The 25,118-nt window shown below is 42.9% G+C and overlaps 1 protein-coding gene across 1 annotated transcript in view; it reads left to right on the top strand.

The window, feature by feature from the left end:
• Positions 1–20,738: 20,738 nt before the first annotated feature.
• Positions 20,739–25,118, top strand: part of LOC106489632 (gamma-aminobutyric acid receptor subunit rho-1) — a 34,423-nt gene continuing 30,043 nt past the window's right edge. The window contains exon 1 of the mRNA XM_013948826.2: positions 20,739–20,860. Within this exon, the coding sequence (XP_013804280.2) occupies positions 20,739–20,860 (122 nt within the window). The remainder of the gene's footprint in view (positions 20,861–25,118) is intronic.

Genomic DNA, 25,118 nt, shown 5'->3' on the forward strand with positions numbered 1-25,118 from the left:
AAAATTTATGTGGTGACAGAGACAGTTTCTTATATCCTATCATCACCTTTTGCACTAGTGCTACCTATAGTTTGAATGCTACTTAATAAACCTGTTTTGAAGAGGCTACCTTACTCTTATATGCATGTATGCATAACTGATAGAGGTTGGTGTGTAACAAAATATCTGTGTTTGTTTCTACCAGACACAATTACACAGCCCATAAAATCCTCAAGGAGGGTTTTTGGTTTTTTTTTTAAGGGAAAAAGAAGTCTCTATCTTGGGCACTGCTTATGCTCATTGTTGGTTAAAACAATAGATAAAAAGCATAGATGCAAATACAGCAAAGACGCCTTCATCCTATAGCTTATGAATTGTATTTTCTTGCTTACTAGGAGGAGACTGGCTAGGCATGAAGCCAGAGCAAATAGCTGGAGTGTGATTACTGAGCGCGCATTTCACCTTTCATCTCTCCAGGGTTAGAAGAGGCTTCATTAGCACTGTTTAACTTCCAGTTGCTAGATCCAACCAATGTTTTGAGAAACAGTGCCTTAAGTTAGCCTCTGAACACTGTCGGATGGATGCAGCCCAATTCGGTGAAGCACTGAGCATCTGGACAATTAACTTACCACAGGACAGGATTTTCGGAAGTGCGTAAGGGATTTGGGTGTATTGGCCCATTGGTGAATGTACCATCTCTGAATAACCTAGTCCAACTGTGAAGAGAGAAAATGTCAGCCCAGCTCATTCTGTATCTGGCCAGATAGTACTTTTACTTACTTCTGTCTAACCAAATCATGTCCTTGAAAGAAAGCAACTATATATATGTTTGCATATGTATAATGTACATGCACATAACTTATAACAAAGGAAGACACTGGGATGTGTACCTATGTTAAATAGTGTACATACAAGAAATTGTAACATATTATATGTAAACTACCATCTATTATGTGCAGGAAAGCTTACAGACTATGTTGGACTGAAGAAAGGCTTTGAACTGGCCAGTCAAGGGCTAAGAAATGGGGCACTGGCGAGTTATTCCATAATTAAAAATTATGGGTTCTCTTAACCTTTTTCTTCTGAAGAAGGCTGTGTTGAGAAGTGTGCAAGGAAGGCTGATGCTAAATTGGTTGTACGGTTGGTACAATCTTGGTTATAAAATAACAAATGGAAAGGGTGTGGAAATGAGCCCATTACATTGTGTGAAGTTTAACACGTGACTTAAATTCTACATGGAGCTCTGTTAACTTAGAGTTAATGCCTACTGGTAAAGAATTTGAATAAACACATAATTTTTAACTGAATTTAAATAAAAATCAGTCTCAAAAGACAGAAGAAATTCAGTGGAGGTATGCAAGTACTTTTAAGTATGCCAGGCTCCTTGGCAAAACTGAGCCATTAATTATAGCTGTAAGCTGCAAAGACCTTTTGTAAAAACAGCAACCCACAATGGAAGAAATTTTAATAATTACTCCAGATTTAAGGGGACATTTTCAAAAGCCCAAATGGCAGGTAGATTTCTCAGTCTCCGTTTGACTATAAATGAGAACTGGTCATTTAATTCCTCCTTTGTGCCTCTGAAAAGATTGTCTCCACAATCACTAATGGAAGCTAAAACTGCTCTTAGATCCCAGCTGCCAGATCTTAGCTATTATGCCTACAGCAGATAATAAGACTAAAAAGAAATGCACACAGACTAGATTGATACCAGGACTACTGAATAATGGCTCTTGTCTATCAGATTTCCATGATGAAAAGATTACAGTAAGGCATGGTGTAGCAAAGTGAGATACTGCCCTGCTAAAATTTAAAAATAACAAGACTTCAGCATTATTAAAATTAAAATATCATTCAGTTTCACACTAAGCTGATAAATTCCTTTACAAAAATGATATTTAAAATACACTATCAGAGTCAGTACTTTCCTGGGTAGAGGAGTTACCATTTCAGATGAAGCAAGGATGGTGGAGAGAGAGGCCACACATGAGAAGGGCAGGGTGCTGCTCTCTACGTCTAGCTTTTGCAGAGGTGCAGGAGTGACCACGGGGCTCAGCAGCGCTTGCCGTGGGGGCTGAGGCTCAGGGGACCAGGGTTACGTTTTTCTGATTGCAGTGAGGTTGCTGGGGCAATTCTGGCACATCCTGTGGGTGCCGCTGCTGGGGTGAGTGCTGGGGTGCCTTTGGGACATTTCTGCCCAAGGTTTTGCCTTTGCTTGCTGCCTTTGCTCAGGCCCTGCTCCACAAGTCCACCAAGGGCCAGGGCCATATATTCCTCCAGAAGCATCCCTTGGCTCCCAGAAGACTCTCAGCTTTGAGGTGAGCATCTGTGGGAGCTGGGCTGGGGCCCTGCCGGGGCCTGAAGCAGAGGCACTGTGAAAGACAGGCACAATTTGCACCCCCAGACAGACCCCCACACAATTTTCTTCAAATAAACCGTGCCCTCATGCCGCCAGCTTTTGTTGGTAACCTGCATTGTGCCCATAAAAAAAGGCTACATTTGACCTTGTACATCAGCTGGTAAATTGAGGCTGGGCCAATGCAATGCAGCCCTTCCCCATCTCGTCTTGGGACCATGTCCTGCTCCTTGGAGGTAGTCTTTTAGGAGTCAGAGAGGTAGAGACAGCCCAGTTTTCTTTCCTCAAAGCCATCCCCATCCCCAGCGTGCTGGCCCAAGCAGGAGGGAGTCTAAAAGGTCGCAGGACAGAAGTTTTGGGGTAGAAAGTGACTGGCAGAGATGCAGGGAGCTGCACACACTGCCCAGTGTTGCCCATGGGGGCAGCACAGTGCTGAGGTGTGTAACCTCTTCCACTGCCTCTCTCTTCTGCCCCAGGAACAATTTGCTTTTGCAGCGCTGTTTTGCTGGGCTGCCATGAGGGACTCTGCTGCGTGGGCTTAGCTGGCCTCATGCCTGTCATGCTGGGCTGCCTGTGAAGCAGAAAAGGAGATTTATTTACCATGTAAGCAATGCTACGGCAGCCCTGGCTCCGCTGCAGTGGCTCCCTGGGAGCTGTTCCCTGAAGTAAGCTGCCGCTCACTAGCATGTCCTGCAGCCCAAAGCGCTGCGTAGTGCAACGAGACTGGGGTGAAAACAAAGTCACCCCCAGCTTGGGGTGCAGAATTGCAGCTAATGAGCAATATCTGGGCTGGAAGCAAGCCCACTGTGCCTGGCCACAATAGCTGCCACGGGCACTGTTTTGGCTACAGGTTTTGGATCACTTCTGGCCCTGTGCAGCCGAACATGTGGTTAATTATCCTTTAGTGAGTGTTTGAGGCAGGAGCTGCTGGCATCCTGGAGGACCCCACACAGGAGAGTGGTGGAGGCTGCAGAGACGTGGTCTGCCATGCTGTAGCTGCTGGAGCCCCAGGTGGAGAAACCCCTGGGAGAAGTCTCTCTGGAGTGACAGAAAGCACAGTGAGCCCTGGACAGCCCCAAGGTTTCCCTCCAGCCTCCTGGCATGTCCTGCATGCCTCTGGAGAGGCAGGGCCACATTGTCTTCAGGTCACGAAGACTATCCCCCACCCTCCCTTTGCAAGAGATTCATGAAACAGGACACCCCTGCTCCTCGGAGCAAGCAGCAAAGTCCTTAACAGACTATTGGAAGACCAATTCTTAAAATTTCCTGCCTTTGAGGAAATCCAGAAGACTTGTCTCGGCCAGTTTTCCAAATTGAATCTCTCCCCTGGGTCTTTTAGGGGGCTCCAAATGTTGTTCCGTGCACTTGGAACCATAGAAATTAGCTTAGGAAAAGTGCTTGAGAACTCAGTCCATGAAAAATGCATATAAATGATGTGGAAAAGAAAAAAGATTTTACTGCTCTACTTGTCACACAGATTTATAGAAGAAAATTGCACGTTTAGCTTAGAGGGAATTCAGGGAGGGAAATGAAAGGGCAAGTTAATTGTAACAACAGTTTGAATTACTTGAACAAATATATTTTGGGAAATGGGACCGACCATTAAAGTTGTAAAACTCTCTAGCCTCCTAGGTCTTTCCATTTTATCTGGATTTTTAGTAGGGTCCAAATTCATTTCAAACAAGAAATTTTAAACCTTTTTCAGTAAGGTACATAATGACCAAATTTTTATATGGTACCATTGGAAAGAGACCTTCGATGCTGTGTGTGTGTTGCAATTACAATGTCATGTCATTTGCAACAGAGATTAGCCTTGGCATTTAATGCATACTGAGAGGTGCTCATATGGGGGCTGAGGAGGATTTTATAAGACTGTATGCAGAGGAAAGGAAACTCCTTACTGGAGACCATACCATCTCAGGGTGGTCAACCCACAGCCACATTGGTGACGCTGATGCACTCTGCCACCTGGGGGAAGGTGACAATGGACATTTCCTCCATGCTTGGACCTCAGGGGCTGAACAGTCTTTTCTGGGTCAGTATCTGCCTGCCCCCAAGGGCTCTCTAATCTGATCAACATTTTGCGCTGAACACTCCTCTTCCTTAGGGGGGCCTATCTGTATGATTTTTCTCCATGAAAGAGAGCGGGGCCCTGGTCTGCAGAAGTGACTGCCATTTGCAGGATTTTACGGTCAGACATCTGCCATGTCAGGCCTCCCAAAGATGGTCCATTGGAGGAGGAGGAGGAGGACAACAGCCCTTGCTCAAAGTGTTGGCTCATTTGGAGAGGCGCTGGCATAGAGACAAAGAAAGCAGAGGAAAGGATTGAAATGGGGGGGCCCTGCTCATTACTTTGGGCCCGGTGGTCTGCCCTGTGCTCTCAGGTGCTCTTTACTGTAGCTGACAGAGGACATGAAAACTGCAACTGAATTTTTAACTGAACCGTTAAATGGAAATGGAGCTTGCTGAGCTGCACAGAGCCCTCCCTGAAATTCATACAAAATCAGATTGAGACTGAAATGTGAAAGAGCAGCCTTTGTATTCTCTCCACACAACCCAGCAAAGAAGTGTTTTAATTAAATTCCTTAAAAAAAGAAAAAAAGGGAAAGGAAAAGAGGCAAGACAAGGAAAAAAATCCCAACCAAATGGAAGTAAGTATTTTTGTAATGGTGCCAAAACCAATATTTTGCCAAGCCATTAGCTGTTCCTCACTTTTTTAGCTTTTCTTTACTCACAGCTATAATGTTTGTGCTTTCTCTTCCTTAGTCCTCTGGGAGCTAACGTAAATAATACAGCCTGTCAATATTCTTCCCACGTCACAGCTGGTGACAAAAGCCATCAAAATCTGTGACTAAGAGCTCCAATGCAAAACACCTTTGTGCTGGTGCACTGCAGCTGTTTTCCAGGTATGAACCTTGTCTGTAGGGCCATTCCCTTACTGTGTGAATCCAATAAACCAATTAGTTTAACAATCTGTAACAGGGTAATTGGAAGGAGGTAAAACAGCCTGTTACGAATAGAAAAAATATTCTATTTGATTTCATACAGGGAGGAAACAGCCTCAGAATGAAGTCTAAGGCTTAAACTCAAGTGAGTTTAAGGTATCAAGCAATATCATAAAGGTATACTGCATTGCCAGATGCTGGACTATCTTTCCTGGGCTGATGAGGAATTTAGGCAGGTAGTTACTGAGCTTTTCATCCACTGACCAAGGGAAAAGCCATAAGAGAGGCCTGGCCCAGCTGGCTCTCAGGTTCAGGCCAGGGTGGCAGCCTGCCTGTGCTGCAAACAGTATTTGAGTGCTTGCAGGTGCAGGCTGTCCTCTGCTGCTAGACCCAGCAGTGTAATCAAGATGCCAGCAGCCACCCAGGGGGCGGTTTAAATCCAGAATTTCATTCCTCAGCTTCTCCTTGCCTTGCAACTGAGCTGCTGCCCAGCCCCTAGAAAGCCCACACTTACTCCAAGACATCTCTGTTTGCAGTATTGAGGCTCCCCAGAAGCCTGATGGTTGCTGCTAGACATGTCCCTGGTCTCTTGGCTCAGCCTGGACAGAGCTGAATACCCATCTCACGCAAATCCCATATCAGGATTCACAGACTACACTTGCTTCCATCTCCCTTGCCTCGTGCAGACTTGACCAGTATGCATTCCCAACACGTGCCAAACTGGTGGCTGCAAGAAGCACTCAGAGATGGAGAAATCTTAATCTATGTGGCTCAATAGTTAGAGCAGTCTCTCCTGAAATGGGCAACCTGGGTTCAATCCTCTTCAGTGTTTGAGAAGGTTGCAAGGCCACATGTGAGCTACTTGTACATTCAAGGCTCTGCAGTGCTGGAAAGAAAAGAAAGCCTCCTGCCAAAGCTTTTCCAGTTTGCATAGAACAATTTAATATAGATTAAGCCAAGGAAAGAAGAGGAGGGAGGAGAAGAAGAAAGAGAAGGGGGAACTTTGCTATGGCCTGGTACTCACCTGGGCAAGGGAAGAGAGAGAGTTCAGGCTCTGAGCCCATATTCGTGAGTGGAGGGGAGCAAACTAATCTAAAGCTAACTCAAAGGTTTGGATGCTGCAGCAGAACCTGGTGTCGGCACAGTTTTATGTGCCTTCCTCTCTCCACGGGTTTTATAGGGAGAATTCAGGCTGCTACAGCCTGCTGGCTATCTAGTTATGCTCAGTGCTGTGATGCCCAAACTGCCTTTGGTTCTCAGACTAGCCTTCCCCTCTGTCCACTCTAATTAAAGCAGATAACAAACTTGGAAGCGAAAATTTCACATGCATTTACTGTCGAGCAGCCAACCCTCTTCTGGTGTCTACCATGATCAGTGCTGTTTGGGCCCTGCTGCATTTTCCATAGGGAAATGTTGCCGTCAGTGTCTACCCCTTGTTTCTTCTTCCCATGAGGTACAAGTGGGTTGTGAAGGAGAGCAGGAATGACCCACAAGCAGGCTAATGGTAGCCGTTGAGAAGGGAAAGACAAGCAGGACAGAGGGAGCAGGGAAGAGGCAGCTGCTACTGGCACGGTGTGGCGCAGCAAGGCCCAGCCAGGCTGTGCGCTCGCCTGGGCTCCTACACCAACGCCTTGCAGCCCAGTGCAAGGGCAGATGAGGGAGGTGGCCCTGCAACGGGAAACGGGCTGGTGTGCAGGGCTCTGCCACAGCAATCTTACAGAGAGTAGTTTGGCAGGGATGTCGAGAGGTCAGCTAGCCTGTTCCCTTGCCTGAAGGCAGGATCGACTGTACTTAAATCATTTCTGACAGATACTTGTCCAGCCTGTTCTTAAAAACCTGCAATCCCACAACCTCCCCAGGCAGTTTATACTTGTGGTTAACCAGCATTAAAATTAGAAAGTGTTTACTGGGAGCCAAACTAAATCTCCCTTGCTGTAACTCAGGCCTGTTATTCCTTGTCCAACCTGCAGTGGATATGAAGGAAAGTTTTAATACTTTTTATGCATCTGCAGATATCTGTCAGGTTTCCTGTTGTTTTTCCCTCCTCTGGACCAAACAGCCTCCTCTCTGTCTGCATCCCTCTTCAAAGTGTCCCTAGCTTGTTTATAGAAAGGCCCTGCAAAAGCCTTGTTGCAATCAAGCTGTGCGCCCTCAACTAGCCTGCATCATTTCCTTCCATGCAAGAAGTAGCAGGGCAGGGTCTGGGGATGGGTATCAGCTTCTTAGATTGGTCTAACAGAACTTTGTGCATTTCTCTAGCTCCATCTGCTTTTCTGCTAAATAAGCTACAGCTCTGCCCACGTACCCTGTGCATTCATAACAGCCAGCGGTGCTGACACGGGCATCCTCTGCTGTGCTGTTACTCTTCTTTCGGCCCACAGGCAGCAGCACCCAGCACAGATGGGAATGATAACCAGCAAAGGAGAGACTGTGCACTTCTTTTGTGTTAAATCTCAATGACTAGCAAAAAGGATGAGGTTGCTGTGGTGAGCAGGCCGGTTTCTGATCCTATAGAGACTCTCCTGGAGCTGTGAAGGGAACAGATTTATTCTTTCACCCCACTTCCCTGCACAGAGCAGAAGACATCTTCACAGAGAGGGCTAACTCTCTGCACAAAGTTGGAAATAGTGGTTGAGGTTGAGGTTGGAATTTGATTTTTTTTTTGTGTATTTGGTTTTTGATCCATTTCATTAAATGTCATTATATTGCTTAGAGATGATAGCTCCTCCAGGAACAACACCCCATCTTTTTCATAAAACCTGCTAAGATTTTTTGGCAGCTCAAAAGTGTCTGCTTTTTGAACGTTTACAAAAACGTTATAGGGCAGAATAAACCCCTCACCTGACTTAACCATAAGCAAATTCATGCATCCCACAGATGCCTATAAGGGTTCTTCCACGCCTTCTGCATCGCAGCAAACTTTAGTTCCTGCTGTGGTGGCGAATAATGCCAAATCCCGCAGTATACTTCAAAGTGGGGTTTTCAAGAGACAGGCGGGTTTTCTCAGCTCTGCTTTCCAGTGGAGGCAAGTGAGGCAAGAGAGGTGGGAGCAGGGCTGGGCCCCCGGCCAGCTGGGTGCTTCTGTGTCCACCCTCACTCTCCTAGATCAGCACACATGTGGGCGGACAGGCCGCAAGCCCATGTGTATCTCGGATATATATAAGTGCATTTTCATATCACATCTAATGTAGTAAGTCAGTTAAATGCCCCTAGTTCAGCAAGGCAGCATGTTAATAAATTGTCATTACCAGCAGTTGACAGCTGGTTAGCACAGATTAATTCCTAATGAAGAAAAAGACCTCTTTATGTAATGTAATGCTTTTGGCTGTGGATCGAAGGTTACAATCATCCACCCACAGCAGACCTTTAAATCCGGCTTTGTTCTGCAGGAAAAATAGACCAAAAAAAAAAATCCTCTTGTTTTTAAAGGTTATGATTCAGCCAGCCTAAGTCAGATCCTAATTCCAAGAGGACTGAATTTATTTCCTAAAGAGTACAAGATGTTAAATCATCTCCTGGTGATGCAGATGTGCTCCGCTCCTCTGCGGGCTTTGCGGAGGAGCCAGTGGCTGGTCGTGTGAGGCACTGCATGGGCCCCTGCGTCCAGGCTCTTGGACGACGTCAGTTTATCCCAGCCGCAGGATCTGTCCCGCAGTCCATCCCGGACACACAGCAAGCTAAATGACTGAAATTTGCCTCTCCGAATCCCTGCGTAACACACACAGGCTTTCACTCTCACAGCCGTCAGGAGGCTCCTGGTACTTTTCTTTCCACTCAAAAGCAACTGCATTTAATAATGGCCCATTTAGTTTCCTTGTCCACCCTTAAGACATTCCTCGAGATGTGGCTTTAGGAGTTGACTTCTGGGCTCCTCTTGGCGGGGGGAAATACTTTGTTTTACTGCTTCTCCAGGCTCCCCTCTCAGGTGAGGACTTACAGAGGCATCTGTATCCCAGCCCAAGAGGCTGAGATACTCTCCTAAAAGCCTGAGATCAAAAGCAAAACTAACTGGAAAGCCAAATCCACAGAAATGTCAATAATAATCACTGGTGAAGAAGAAAAAGCATTATGTTTATCCCGTGAGCCTAGAATATTGATATAATAAAACTGACTCACATACTGGAAAGCAAGCATGACTTATACTTGTGAGTATTGGTTTTTATTACTATTTAATTTTGCTGATAACCTGATAGGAATCATCCTATTGAATTGCTGGTGATCTCATAGAAAACATTTGGAAAGAATTTAATATTATAGATTAAAGAAAGAATTATTCCATTTTATTTCAGCATTTTAGATTTTACAGTATCTTGATTTACTCAAACTAAATACTCATAAAGCAGGAAAAAACCCACAAAGCTGTACCATATATACAGGACAAACAAGGCTTCCCTGGGCTGGGCAGCAGCCTGAGTGCTGCTGAGTCTCAGCCGGGAAAATGAGAAAAGACTGGGACAGCCAGAATCTTGTTGACGTTGGCGTTTGCTTTCTTCTCTTTTCCGTTTCACCTCACTTTCCTCCAATGCTATCAAGCTGCAGAAAACAGATTAAACATGTAAGCATGAGAACAAAGTGTAAATATATTACTGTGAAAGTAATTTAATCCGTGTGGGCGCCTTGTGTTTCTACAAATCTCCGCCCCAGCGATTCATTCAAATTTTTGCCAGTTATTTGTATTATTGGGACCTGAAAAGAGCCTGCGGCCAATGGGCGTCCCTGGGGCACACACTTTCTCAGCACATTGCCAAACCCAACTTCTTTTTGCTCATGGCTGAGGCTACCTGTGCTGCAACAGGAATTACAGGCCACATTCACAGCTATCAGAAAATGTTGCTGCAGTAAAATAGAGTAATGAGATGAAAGCATTTGACTGTCACATCAGAGATGGAACAGACCCATTAGATCACCTTAATCATCTCTCAAAAATGCTGAACTGCTCTTTATATGTTTTCTAATGCTTTGTCTGCCCTGGAAAAGAAGTTGCTGTTAAAAGGATGCCAGCCTGGTGGCTGGTAATTGCCTTTCTGCACCTGGCACACTGGACAACGTACTGGATGTCAACTGGAGAGAGGAGCTTTCTGATATAGCTGTGGAAGCCTTCACAAAAAGCAGGCATGCGTTAATGACTATCATTTTTTTATTTGCTCTGGCACTAGAGAAAGACAAAAAAGAACAGATAATATGTCAAAGAAATGCCAATACATTCCTGATTTGGGTGTTTCAAAATAAGCAGGTTCTAAAAAAAACCAATATCTGTCTCAAAACACTCTGTTTCAGAAATGTTTACTTTGTAGTTTTTTGTTTTTATTTCACTTCCTTGCTCAGTTTTGCTATTAAAAGAAGCTAAGAATGAAGGAAGAGAGGGGAAGGAGGGAAAAAAAAAATTGCAAGGTTTGCTGAAGTTATTTTCATGCAGGGTGGAAGAAGATTCTGGGTGTTTGGGGCTTTTTGCTCTCTTTAGGTGAAATTGCTGAGAAATACAGCCTCCTCATGGATCCGCTATAGGCGGTAATGCAGGAAATCACATGTGGCCAAACTGATCACCATCTACGTACTGGGGCATCATGGACCCACGGGGCAGTTAGTGTTCTGCACAGCGCTCTCATGTACTTGTCTATCACTACTTTTTTCTCTGCCAGAAATATGGTGATCCTACCTAGGCTCCACTGTGTACAGGGAGCTCTCAGTTTGTCCTTTAGGGAGTCCAGAAGGAAGCACATCTGCCTCTGCATCCTCAGAAATCATATGCGCAGAGGAGCAGAGTACCTTGGTAAGGCAGTATTCAGGCACTGAGGTGGGTAGGACCAACAAAACAGTGAAAGCACATCCCAAGACTCTTTGCCACACTTTGAAATATTACATATTTGAAAAAAAAAAACCCTCCACAACTTAATTTTCTACAGTGATTCCAGTTTTATAATCCATGGAAGAGTGTAATCATGTTATATTTCCATTTTTGGTCATGGAAATTCAACTTTCTCATTGAAATCAAAACCCAAGTCTGCTCTTAGAATCGTCTTTCTTTTGGCAAAGGCATGTTATTTTCCCAAGCATGTTATGCTTCATATATTCAGCACAAAACTCAGCCATCCTATTCCTACATACCAAGGGCTGAATTTCCTGAGGAGATTTCTGCTGTTCCTGACTATTTCTGGGCTGCAAAGCCACAAGCTTGCAATGATATAGGCCCATAGTCTTCATTTTGGGTTCTTGCCCAGAGCATCTCAAACCACTGTCTCCTCTTCTATTAGGCAGGTCTGCTCTGGGTTTCTCTCTGAAATAATTACATTATTTTCCTGTAATGATATAGCAATCTAATGCTATTAGTATCAAGACTTCAATAACAAATTCATTTTTGCCAGGGAAAGGGAAGGGAAAGAGCTTGGCCTAAGAAATTAGAGACCATTTTCAGGTTTGAAAGAGTTCAGCGAAAACCCTGTTCACACCAAACCTGTAAACAAAAACATTAATGTTAAGCGGCTTTCTGCAAGGAGTGGTATCTTTTGAAGGAGGGGAGGGAAGAAAGATTTGATTTTTTTTCACATCTCTCTATGAATTTTAATGCACATGGAAGCTGCTATACTGGCTACCCTGAAGTCTGTTTATCCACATATTAGGATGGGTGGGGGACTGTAGCAACCTGAATTTTTTCTCATTGCCTTGCACTGGGCAGTTTTATGGGCCTTGAGGGATGGGCCTTTCTTATCCTCTCTCTTTCCTAGAGGGTACCCAGAAGGTGTTGTTTCCTTCCAGATGCAAATACACATCGGGTTACATTTGCTCCTTCATGCTAGGGTTAATTTGCCTAATATGCCAAATCACATGAGAGAGAACCTCTTAAGCCACAAGCTTACTAAAGAAGGGTCTCCTAGTCATGTTTCTGCATGAAAAAATGACCTCCCCCCTCCCTTGTGAGGGAGGTTTGCATTGCTTATCTGCCACTTTCCCTTTTCCACTCCACTGCCACAAGTTGCCCAGGGCAGCCAACATGTGAATACCTCAGGCCTGCTCCACCCGAGCTGCTTCCAAGTCACCATCCATCTTCTCCCTGACCTCCCCTGGCCCCATGTCAGGTGCAGCTGGGGCTGGGCAGTATGGCAATGCTGAGAGCACCTATGTGAGGCTTTTATGCTTTCTGGGAGGGATGGACCTGTTTATCCAACTTATCGAAAAAAAAAAGAAAAAAGTTGGTGGATAAAGAAGGAAGCTGTTCCTGGACTGGAGGTCTCTCAGGAAGAGAAGTTCTGGCTTCAAGGCCAGGAGGTAAAGGCTGTCTGGCCTCTGGGCCGTGAGGTGAGCTGGCATGATGCAGGTGAGCATGTGTGGTGGCTGGGTGCAAGGACTGGTGGAAGAGAAGCTGGGATTGTGCGGCCACAAAAAGAGAAGGTGAGGGGGGATATACCTAACCAGCGTCTAAAGGAAAAGATGTGGCCAGAGTCTTCTCAGAGATGCTTGGCAAAAGGACAAGAGGCAACAGTCACAAGTTGTAGCAAGGGAAATTGCTACTAGATACAAGAAAAAAGCTGGAGTAGCCATGGAAACTTCATCCCTGGAGGTATCCAAAATTCAGCTGTACAGGGCCCTGAGAAACCCTGTCTAATTTGGATATCCCAGGTGTAAGAGCAGAAAGTATCGTCAAGATTTTTTAGTAGATCATAAAGGAAAACAAACATTTTCTTCACTGTATGCTGATCAGAAAAGAAATGCAAACATTGAACTTCCTCTTATAGCTCAGTTTATACTTGTATAAAAGTTCGAATACCCTAGCAAACCAAAGGAAGAAATTAAAACCATGTCATGGGATAAATACATCAGCTTTAGACAGTGGTTGTGTTATTAAAAAGTCTAGCTCTCAAAACCATCTCTTGAAATAGCAAGGAACCAGATACCGAGGCTGACAATCTCACGTCCAAACCCCGTTGTTTTATGACATTGATGTGAAAAGAGCCTATCAAATACTTCAGAAAGTCTCAATGGATAAATGATAATTTGCGCTGCAAAAGGAATGTCAAAATTCCACTATTAAAAGTTTGTAAATGATGTGAAGACTGAAATTAATAAAAGCTCTATTCAAAATATGAATCTGTGACACCACTAAGACTTGACAGTTAATAGCAGCTTCTGGCCACATAGTCTGGGAAATGACAGGATTAAAAGTCATGAGTCGTTGAGTCATGACTCAAATCAGTCCCTGAGAAATCTCAGCAGCCTCCATGCAGGCTCTGGGGGTAACACTTAGAGAAGAAAAAGAAGCTAAGCCAGGGAAGGAGGCACCTCCTAACACTGAGCAAGCTGCCCAACACCACAAATCCCACACTGGTGGTGTACCCAGAGTGGATAGCACTGCGCACATCACCTGTGACTGGACAGATCTGACCATAAGTGGGAACAGACCTGGGCATCTAGTCCAGGTAGGGCTGTTATGCCCTACAGTCTTACCACCCGCTGTGTTTCATCAAGCACCACTTGCCATTTGCACACTTTTGAGGTCCTTTGAGAGGTTAGATGAGTTTCATCATGCAGCCCTCCTCTTCTGCAAACCAGGTGTGTTATCAGAAAAATTCGAATGATGCTACTAGTTTCTGGACTTTTCCCTATGTTATTCCATTTGCTCCTTGTCAGTGATCCCTCAGCTTTCCTGATCTTCTTTATGTCACCGTAGGCTTAGTCAGGAAACAGTTTCTGTTTTATCCTTGCTCATTGACAAGAACAGAACAAGAGAAAAAAACCATCTCCTTGGGGAGGTATATTCTTGGAAATATGCTGGAAACATATTCTCCTGATGAAGTTTTACCATTTACAGTCAAATCTGAGATGCATTTACCATCCAGTTTATAAATATTTTCATTATTTTATCTTCATATTGTATTCTTGCAATTGCTTAATCACAATGCCACATGGTGCAACACCAAATGCCTTACAGAAGGCATAATGCCTTACATTACATAGCTTCATCTCCTCTAGCAAACATATTTTAAATTAATCAAAAAAGGATTAGCTTGGAAAGAACTATTTTCTTTAAAGTCATGCTAATTAACATTAATTAAATTACCCTCTAACTCTTTATTTATTGAGTGTCATATCAGCCACTCTAGTAGTTTGCCTGGGATCAGTGTCAGGCTGACAGGGCTGTAATTACTCCAGTTGTTCATTTAATTACCCTCTAAATATTGGCAGAATAACCCTCTTATAAAGCACCACCTTCTCTGAATTACTATTGACAATTCTGTTACTGTTATTTATACTTGCATCATCTTTTGCCTTGAGATGGCCCTGTCGGGTTTCCTGTGTTCCTGTTGCAAGAATAGTTGACCCTCTCTTCTGCTGCATTTTGTTGCTGTCTTGTTAAAAGCATTTTGAATTCTTCCTCAGTAGACAGGCAGGGACATTTGGTGTGTTACTGATGAAATTCCCGACTGGGGTTATGCTGGCCCTTGAGAAGAGAAGAAGAAACTGAGAGACCCTTTTTGGCTGGAGATGTGCATATTGCAAAAAGGGGGAATTGAGTGGGCTCGATAGGAGGGATGAAAAACAGAATCTAGTAGTCAGAGCAAAATTAGGGCCTAGTCAGGATGTGCAGAGTATAATTTCAATCCTGTGTGGATGCTTTGATCCCTTTTAGTTCCAGATCTTCCAGCTCAGCTCACACCCTTTAAGGAGCAGCCCCTCCTGGTAAAGGAGCGTATTGTGCTCAGCTCAAGGATTAGGACATATGGGGAATGTCAGGGGAGTCCTTAACACCCATAGCATCCCACATCCTCCTTCTCTAGTATACTTGCTAATAACAGACAAAAATACTTCCCAAAGGGTTGCAGTATGCACTAACGTGTGCATATTTCAATATTTTAACCCTCTTAAAACTGTTAAGAGTAGTTATATTCTATTCCAGTTTTAGTAGCAGAGGCTTGGTGCAAAAGGTCTAGTGCCTCACTGCTGAGTGCACACTAAACCGCCTAATCCAGCTAACACAGTGCTGGGAAATTGCGAAACGGGCTGAAGCAAAAGGATATGGCTCAGCACACAACGCACATAATCTCTCAGACAGAGTGTAAAACTACCTAAAGACACTTGCAAACTCAAATAAGTCTCCCTGGGCACAGCAACGCATTGTGTGGGGAGAATAGAAGCATTCAGTGCTGTCCACTGAGAAAAGAGCTCTAATGAAAACCGGAGTGGTATTAAAGACTTGCCTTGTTGTGGTGCTGTAGCATTGTTATTCATTTAAGCAATGAGGAATAGCATCCAAACGCATTAGTCCTGAACCACTGCAATTCACTGAAGCACATTGTTAGCTACAGCCTTTCAGCTTTCTGCCCACTGCAGGCTTGGCCTATTTCCCCTTCCTTTTATACAGTGTATAATCCATTTAGGGATTTATAGCGACTTAGAGGCACATGTCCTGTGCCTTGCCTCTATTTGGTTTTTATTCTGTGATAAGAAGGCTTGGGGTTATAGATTCTTTGGCATTTCTCTCCCCTCTGCCATTCATGCTGAATAGAAATCTAATTCATTTTTGTTTGTGATTTCTTGAGGTCCACTGATGTGCTCATCACTCACAGGAGAAGTCCAAGTGTTTGTCACAAAGACCATGCAGACCTGCTCTGATGTGATGGTGTAAGCAAGAGAGACCAGAGAGGAGCAGAGGCATAAAGGAAAATATGATAATAAAGTGGTGGGGGGAAATCCCTGGCCAGTATAAAGTGACATGATTCCCATGCAGGTGCACACTAATGCCAGTTCATACACTGACTTTTAACACTTAAAAGTAAAATCTTCCTGCTAGGACATTCCCCCTCTGCCCTTTCCCAGCAGCTCTTGGTCTCCCACAAATGTAGCACCTCAGGTTACAGATCGGAGAATTTGTATTTGTATTTGCCTCTTCTGCCTGCAGAGGAAATATTCTTTCTCCTTCTGTCTAGCCTCCTTTAGTTTTAATCATTGCAATGCAAATGCATGTTTCTGTGCTTCACTCTGTCCACTCAGCTCCCTGCAAAGTTTGATTTTAAAGCATGTAAAGAACGGAGCTACGAAGGGAATGAACAGTCACCGGCACTGCTGACACCACCATAGTGAAATTCAGTGAATTTACCACTCATCCCCAGGTTGTTCAAATTTTACGTAGCATCCATGTTAATACCTCTTTGGAGATGGTTCTGTATACAAAAAATATGAAGTATCCAGCTGATGTATTTGCTTACACAGAGTGTATTGGAGGCTATGAACTTCCCAAAGAAGGTAAGTACACCTGTTAAAAAGGGACACAAGATTCAGAAACCCTACTAACTCTATATTAAGCCTGATTTTAAAAGTCTCCAACAACGCCCTGACCAAAAGCACTAATGGAGTAAAAAACAAGTACTCTGACAGTGTGCCCCAGAGGCACAGAGAACTGTTTCTGAAAGAAAAAGAGCTGCACAGGGTAAATAACTTTCCAGAAGCCAAAAAGCATTGTATCAATCAGGCGGGTACCCTTGTACTCCTCCAGCTATTGCAAACTTAAGTCGCTGCACAGATGCAGTGACACATTCATCTTTGTTTGCATTAAAAGCCTTCAGATAAAGGCTGACACTCAAAAGGAAGAGGATAGAAAATGTAAACACTACTGGGTCTTTTATGTGTGGCTGCTGCAGTCTCATTATAGCTCCGAGTGTATTTATACTGTGTATACTGCGTATTATTGTGATATTTAAAGCTTTGGGTACTTACCTGAACAAGAGAAAGCCAGGTTCATGATTTGACTAGTTAGCTTTGTGGCAGACACACTACGTTGTGCCTTGCTTCCTGGGCACTGACAGTACTCCTGGTTCCTTAAAATTGCTGGTGGCTTGTATGACCATTCTCCAGACAGGATTTCTACTTCTGACAAGATCAGGATCTCACTATACAGCTGACTTAAAGACAAAAAAGAAAAACTTAATTTTTTTGTTCTGACTATGCTCTTATTTTGAAAACAGTCTACCTATAGACTGTCTGAGCAACCAGGTAGCTGGGAACCTACTCTAAAGATCGAAAACGTATTAATTTCTGTTTGAGTTCTGTTTTACCTTTTAATGTTCAGTTTTCATTTGTTTCAGCTGCCTGAAATACTTTCCTTTTTAGTGGATTATCATTTATATTCAGCTCCCACTGCAACCCAGATAAGCACGATATCTGACTTGAAGCACAAAAGTGTTTCAAGAAAGATAACTTCAGCCTTAAAAGGAAACAAATGGCCCTGCCTGTTGTGAAGCTCAAAATTGCTCGGTTGAGCGATTCATGTCTATAGTCTATCCCGACTTCCTGATCTGTTCCTGGATCAGATACTAACTGTCTAAGAGGGATCTGGCACAACCATTTCAGGCTCTGATGACCATCTCCTATCCAGAGAATTGGTGATATAGTTATCAAACTCAAGGGTATTGTAACTTTCAACTATATTTTAAAATTTGCTCTGAGATCATCCAGTGAATGTTGTCAGATGTGGGTGGAATGTAAGTGCTTAAATTATTACTAATGTGGAATCTGGAACGCAGATGGCATGTTTAATTTCATATTTGTGACCACTAGTTTGATGGATGAACAGGAAAAAAATGCCATGAGATTATCAACCCAAGTAAAACTAAATAGTTGTTCAAATTTACACTATTTTGTTATGAATTCCTAGGAAACAAAACAAAACAAAACAAAACAAAAATGTATCAGTCCATAAACTTAGGTAATGCAGCAATTTGGGGAAACCACAATCTGCTCACAGCTAATCTACAAGCTGTAAAATTAGATGAATTTGTTGAATACACTGTTCATTGCAAATTACTCATTCTGTTCTTCAGCGTCCACAGGGCTTTCTATCTACTGAATGAAAATAGTGCTATATCTTTTAATCGCTAGTTGTGGTTTTATGCCCCTCATAGTGAAAGCAGGCAAAATTAACTCTTCACCTACTAGTAAGATCAAGATTGAGCAGAATTTGAGGGCAATATTTAAAAATATATTTTGTTCAATTTTTCTTTTTTCTTTCATTTTTCTTGTATCAGTCACATAGTCAGCTGCTCTCTTTTCTGCTGATGTTTGAATTTTCCACCTTTGTTCTAATTTTAAGATACCAACTTCGCATCATTCTTCTTCTGGGAAAATCATAAAGAAATAATTCTGGAAGGGACCCTGAGAAGTAATTTAGTCTAGCCCTTTTTTCTAAGACAGGATCAACTATACCTGTCTTAATGACTTCTAGTGCTGGCAAGTACAAATCCTTCCCACATAATCTATGGCAAAGCTTCTATTGCTGTCCTTATTGTTAGAAAGTTTTCCTAGCATCTAATTTGATACCTAAACTCACTTTTCCCTTACAAAACTTTCAGCATATTACTCTTTGTTCTGTGTACCATGGCCACTTGAGACAGAGAATTTTTCTCTTTGCAATAACCTTTACATACCTGAAGACAGATACTGTGCCATTTCTACCCTTGCCAATTTTTCTCTTTGAATTAGGCATCCAGCTTGTTCACAGCTTCCTTGTACGTCATTTGCGAAATATGATACATTCTTGCATGCTGGCAGTGAGTCTCTGATAACTGCTCTCGAGGTACAGCTAGATAAACAAAGCTAAAGCCACCAAAGGTTTACATACACCCTATACGTTTCATCAAGACCATGCTTCCCCGGCTTGCTTATGAGAACATGGTGAGAGATGGAGTTAAAAGTTTATCTAAATATACAGTTTCTCCTCAAACTACTAAACCTGTCATGGAAAGAAATTAAATTTGTTCAGCATGTTTGTCCTGGATGAGTCCATGCTGTCTATTCCTTATCCAGTTGTTTTCTTCTGGGAGTTGTCCAATGGTTTGTTCCAGAATTTTTCTATGAATTGCTCATATTCAAACTTTTCTGTGAAAAATGATGCAAAGAAAAGGGAATTGAACACATTTTTTTGGCCTTCTCAATATCTTCTCTGAGTACAATTCTTCTATTAATTGGAGAATGAAGGTTTCTGTTCTCTCATGTGTAACAGGGGACTACCAGCTTTTACTGGAAAGCTAAGTGAGTTCATCTTTATCCATTGCTTGTCAATCCCCATTGCTCCCAGGAGGCAGCCTGGTGCGGAAGCAAGGAACCAGAAAGTTTTAAAGATGTATACAAAGTTGCAGTAATCTATTCCAAAGAGAAGAAAAAGTTCCTTTTGATGAAAGACTTCATAAAACTTTTTATAGATTATTGCAAAGAAGACCAAGAAGAGATTTGATTTGAGTTTATCCACATATCATCACAGGTGAAAAAAACCCAGTTATTAAGGTACTTTTTATCCTCCTTGAGAAGGGCATGTGAAACAATGGACACCAAAACCAATAATTTTGGAAGATAAGATTGGTAGAACTTGTTTGAGCAGTAATAGCAATTAACCATTGGAACAAATTGCGGGCGACTGTTTTGGCATTTCTTGAGGCCTTCGCCATGTCCTGAAGCCTGCATAACTTTGTGTAGGAAATGTTTTAGCCCAGCAAATCACTAAATTGGATCTCAGAAGATGGAATGAAATCTCAGTGACTCTTGATGTGTTGTTTCTGTGGCTCCTGAGGCAGTGTTAATGCTCACTGAAGCCAATAAAGCTGAGGCTGTCTGGACCAGGTACAGATCTGCTCCCCAGAGTCTTCAGAAAGGTCTTTCCAAAAGAGAGCTTGTGGCTCCACCATACACTACTCTGCTTTGGCAGGATCTCTTCTAGACAGCTGTATTCAGTGAAGATAAATATCTCCCCCATGCTCATCCCTCTGTGTCCTCCCCTTGCTCTCCTGGATATTTTCCACAGACCTTGTGCACAGCCAAGCTGTGCGGCAGAGCAGCAAGGTATGTGACACAAGTCTTGAAAGCACCAGGAACTCCAGCCACAGTATTATTGTGTATTAAAGTAATGTAGAAAAATGCAGAAGATGAAAATACTATCCTGTACATCTAAATAGAAATGATGACTTTTTGGTGGAAGCTGATACATGGGGGTTTTTTGGTGGATACGTGCTTATTAACACTTTTTAATGTATTGGACTGCCTATGACAAATGTCACTACTATATAGATAATTTCAGCGATTAAAGAACTACTTATGACACCGGTCTGACCAACTACACTACTTTCGTTAACCAAACATAAATACATATATATGCCATTTTCCACGGGTACTTGAAAAGGGTTCAGTTTAAACCAATTTATAAAATAGCTTGTTTGGACAAAAAATAATTGTTCTCTGAGAATACATGAATCCAATCCTGCTAGAAAATCCCTGCCATCTGACGTAGAGGGATTTATAGGTTTAGTGGAAATTGCTTTCCCCACTGTCCAGATTAAATACTGCAGGATGATTTTTGGTATGAGTAAACATCCTTCCAATAACGATCAGACCAATAATGTCTTAAAAAGAGAAACAGAGTCTACGTTTTGGTTTTCTTCTTCCTGTATGGACTATTTCTGGATACAGAGTCTTAAAGTGTCATGTTGACTGTCCCTAAAATGCATTTTAGTATCATCTTGCTGTTGTGGGGATGGGTTTTATGCACTGAATGCAGAGACCACCAACAAGGAAAGGAAATACATGAGGTATACAAGAAAGGCAGGTGAGTCTCATTTTTTACAATGAGGTTTTGACAATTTAGACAAATGTAACGTTTCAGGTCACCATATAATGTCTAAGAGAAAGCTGGAGTTTGCATGTGCAGATTGTGATCTAAAATATTTTCTTTTGCTGTTTCTGTCAATGAATAAGTATTAATGCATTTTCTAGAGTGAAAACCATTTGTCCCCCAAAGTCTGGGTTTGTGAAGTCTTTCAAAGTTTGGAATGGTGCAAAAAGAAGCATTGGATTATATTTATTGTTAAATTGTGGTGGAGTATTTACATGAGAGTGGATAGGAAGCTTAGGTCAATAAGGATTGTTGTATTGACTGAGATTGACTGGGGAGCTGATATGAAAAGATTCAGAATTTGTTTTCTTATTCCCATATTGGTTGTTTTAGAGTGCTTTGAGAGGAAAAATGTCAGTCTTTCCGTAAACTTCAGGGCTATGGTCGGTTAGCAGAAGAAACAGAAAAAGGGCATTCAGAGTACTGAATGAAGATCATATATTCAGTCTATACTTCCCTTCCCTCTCTCTCTCTCACTCAAAAAGGCTATGTGAAAATTTTCCTCCCACTGTCTTGCAGATAGCCACTTTAGGAGGTTTTGATTTGAGAAAGATTTTTTGCTGCAGGAACTGTTTCATGTTGAGTTTTGATTATTTATATTCTATTTGGAGAATATTTGGAATTTTAAATGAGGATTTTTAAATTCAGGGACATCACAAGGTTTATCTGGAGGAAAAACTTTTTTTTTAAGCTGGCATATTTAGATGGAATCACTGTTTAAATGCTGTTTACTTCTGCTTGTCACAGACTGAAACTCTGTAGTTTCTGCTTTGCTATAGTTACTGTTTGTGTTATTTAATGACTTCAAATCGACATCAACACTGTAAAGTGCACTGCAATAGAAACACAAGAGTGTTTGCCTTCAGGAAAAATAATCAAAAGGTGGTAGGGAGGAAAGCATGGTGCCTATATATTTTCCAGTAGCCTTTGTACCTATGGCTTAGAAAAGCAAGACAAGGCTATATTATAGAGCAATTACAGTGTCACGGTTAGCCCTTGGGGGTTCAAGAGCCATCTTGCATGTATGAAATGGCTTCAGTAATGACGCCACCTTAGTGGAGGTATAACTGGCTAAATGGATGCAGTTGCTCTGTTCGTGATCAGCCCCCAGGGGATGCATTACCACAGACGATATTGCTGTGAGATAGTCACGAAACTTTTATTTTCATTGAGGTTTCATGAGAGTGGCAGCGGAGGTGATATGCGGACTGTATCAAAATTAAGGGGTGAGGAGCAGGTACTACAGTTCAAACTGGAAAGTTTCCAGCACAAAAGAACACATACACACAGCCATTTTCTTATCTAGCATCTTCAACACAAACTCCTCCTGCTCCAAACACTTTAAAGTGTTGGTGCAATTAAGTAGCAATATAATAAATCACAGCAGAAGGAAGTGTTAAAAATATACAAAAATGGGGAAAAAAATCATTCAATTCATATAGGAACTACCTACCCAGGTGCAGAAGCCTGTGCAGCTGTGTTCAGATCCTACCCTACAGTGATCCTGTCCGTCTATATGCAGATGGGAAATAAAAGATATTAGGTGACTCAGTTAGAATTGCTCTAATAACAAGGCACACTGTGGTGGCCATGGCTCAGAGCCACTCCTGCAAAGGAAGATGACCTTGTCAGGCAGCCCTGAGGCATCCTGGCTCTGGGGAGCCAGGTCCATTGCCCTTCCCGTGCAATGTGCTGGCCTGGGAGGTCATTTCTGGCCTATTTCAGCCTTAGTGGCAGGCAGTACCTACAGTCGGGAGGGCTGATGGAGAGAGAGGAGCAGCTCTGGTGCCCAGCAGTAGCATCGTCCACCAGCAGTGTGGTGCCCGCTTTAGTGCTCACTTCACCCTGTGATGTGATAGGCCAAGACAGACCAATAATTTTACCAGTCTTAAACTTTTTAAGGTCAAAAAGGACCATTGTGGACATCTATCTGATTTCCTGCTTAACACAAGCAACAGTCTTCTACATAATTTGCACGCAGTACTGCTAACTTCTGACAATTATCCTCGATGTCAGATAGATTCAGAATAGGATCGAAAGTGTTTTTGTTTAACTTCAGCTTCCATCTATTTGGTCTTGTTTTCTGCTAGATTGTCTCTTCTCCATCCAAGTGCTTGTAGATGGATCAAGCCACCTCTTCATCTTCTCTTAGATATATTCATAAGATCAAGCTTCTTAAATTTCTCACTATAAAATGTTTCCCAAACATCCCTTTCTTTGACTCAGTCTTTTGCTTCTTTTCCTCAGTCCCATCATTGATTTGCCCAGTCAACAGCAGAACTGGGCACACTATTTCTATAGCACTCATGTAGGTGCTGTATACAGAGTAACTCCTGTTGGCCTCTTGGGACTGCATTCATAGTCTTCGTTGTAGCCCTGCAGTGGGAGATCATGTCTGCCCAGAATGACCAGGCATCCCTGTGCTGCAGGACATGGGCCCTCATCCTACAAGTACAGCCAATCCTCTTTGCTTTTACATGTAGGACTTTCACATGTAGGACCAGCATTAAGATGCTGATCACATGAGACAATTTTGAAGTAGGCAGGGTTCCTTTGAATTTCAATCTTGCCTTTTTCCATTGCAAAATTAGATCCTGGGAGAAAAACAGGACAAGGGGGGATCCTATAAAACGTCAGAAGTAGAAGCTTGTAGTGAAGACTGCTCCAGAATATTTTGATGTTGACATCTCCTTTCTTCAAGACTCAGCCCTGAATATTCATTCTGCAGAAGTTACCATAATTTGCTGTGTTACTCTTCCCTGAGCACTATTATCTCTTATTCCATAAGGGTTGAGGCAAGGACCAAGAGGGTCCAATCCATCCCTTTACTGAAGCCTCTGTCTGTTGGCTAAAACTGTTTGAAGAAGCCACAAGGCTCACTTGGGGGCACAGAGAGGCCTGCATGCACATTAGCTACATGGGTTGATATGGAGAATCCATTCAAAGTGGAAAACATATTGGCCAGGCTGGCTCCACACCACAGCAGCATGCTCAGGGCTGGCTTAGTTTGCACCCATGGCCTTTTTAGCCTCCAGAAACCCTTTATGGACAGGAGACCATCCACTTGCCCAACTGCTAGAGCTCAAAGCCATCTACCAGTGCAGGTACCTGCTGTAGATACCTGCTGCCTTGGCTGTGCTGCTATTTTCTATCTGTCCTTAAGAGACGTGCCCAGCTTTGCTCCTGATTCTTGTGGTGTAGCTGTTGGAGGAAATACAATGGCATTAAGCTTGTTTCTTTTGATGGTGCCATTCCACTAGTGTTATGTTCTTCCAAGAAGACTCACAATTGCTCTGAACTCTGCTTTCAAATAAAAACTCACCATTTGCTCAGCAGTTTTCATCCCCAGGGCTTGCCCCTTCACCTGCCCAAATCCAACTGACCCCACAGCCTTCACAGCCCTGCTGATAGAGGGGGTCAATGGGGTCTGCAGGGTCAGACACCATCTCTGCCACAATTTTGGCACTGCAGGTACCCCAAAGTAGCTATTCTAGCATGAAACAGAATGACCTTGAAGAAGGATGGGCTGAGAGGCATGGTTTACCCCACCAGAGTTCACACATGCAACATTGCCATTTGAGGTTGGTTTGGCATGACAGAAATTTTGCAAAAGGTCCTGAGTAATTCCTTAAATTAAAGGCTAATGAGGCTTTGGAACACAATGCAAAGTGTATTCAGACAATAGCAAATAAATGTTGGTCTGAGTATGTGTACAGTCACAGTGAAAGTGGCAATGTAGCTAGCTTTAATGCACAAGACTTACTAAAGAGCCCTCTAATATTGTAATTCATTGTTAAAAATGTCTGTGTGCCAGTCAAATAATCAGCTACTGAGTTTTGCTCATCTCCAGGACTAGTCACCTCAAAGGAATTCCGCTTTAAAGAAGAGCAGTACAAAAATAAAACCTTTCTCATCTGGCAGACCTGTTCACAGTCTGCAATCAGCTGAGTACAGATCATGCAGCGTTTGCAAAGCTTTCTACTCCTGCTAACTCCACAGTGCCAAAACTCATACAGGAATGAGCTGAGACACAGGGCATCAGCAAGGCAGCTGTCTGCTGCTTTCCCAAATGTTCCATCTCTTGAAAAGCCACCAGGCTGCCCAGGGGGCAGCAGAAGGGTAGTCTAAAGGTCACAAGTCTTTCAACCAATCAAAAGGCCAAAGTCTGTATTGCTAATTAGACTTACAGAAT

Source organism: Apteryx mantelli, chromosome 3 (genome assembly GCF_036417845.1).
Source record: "Apteryx mantelli isolate bAptMan1 chromosome 3, bAptMan1.hap1, whole genome shotgun sequence".
NCBI lineage: Eukaryota > Metazoa > Chordata > Aves > Apterygiformes > Apterygidae > Apteryx > Apteryx mantelli.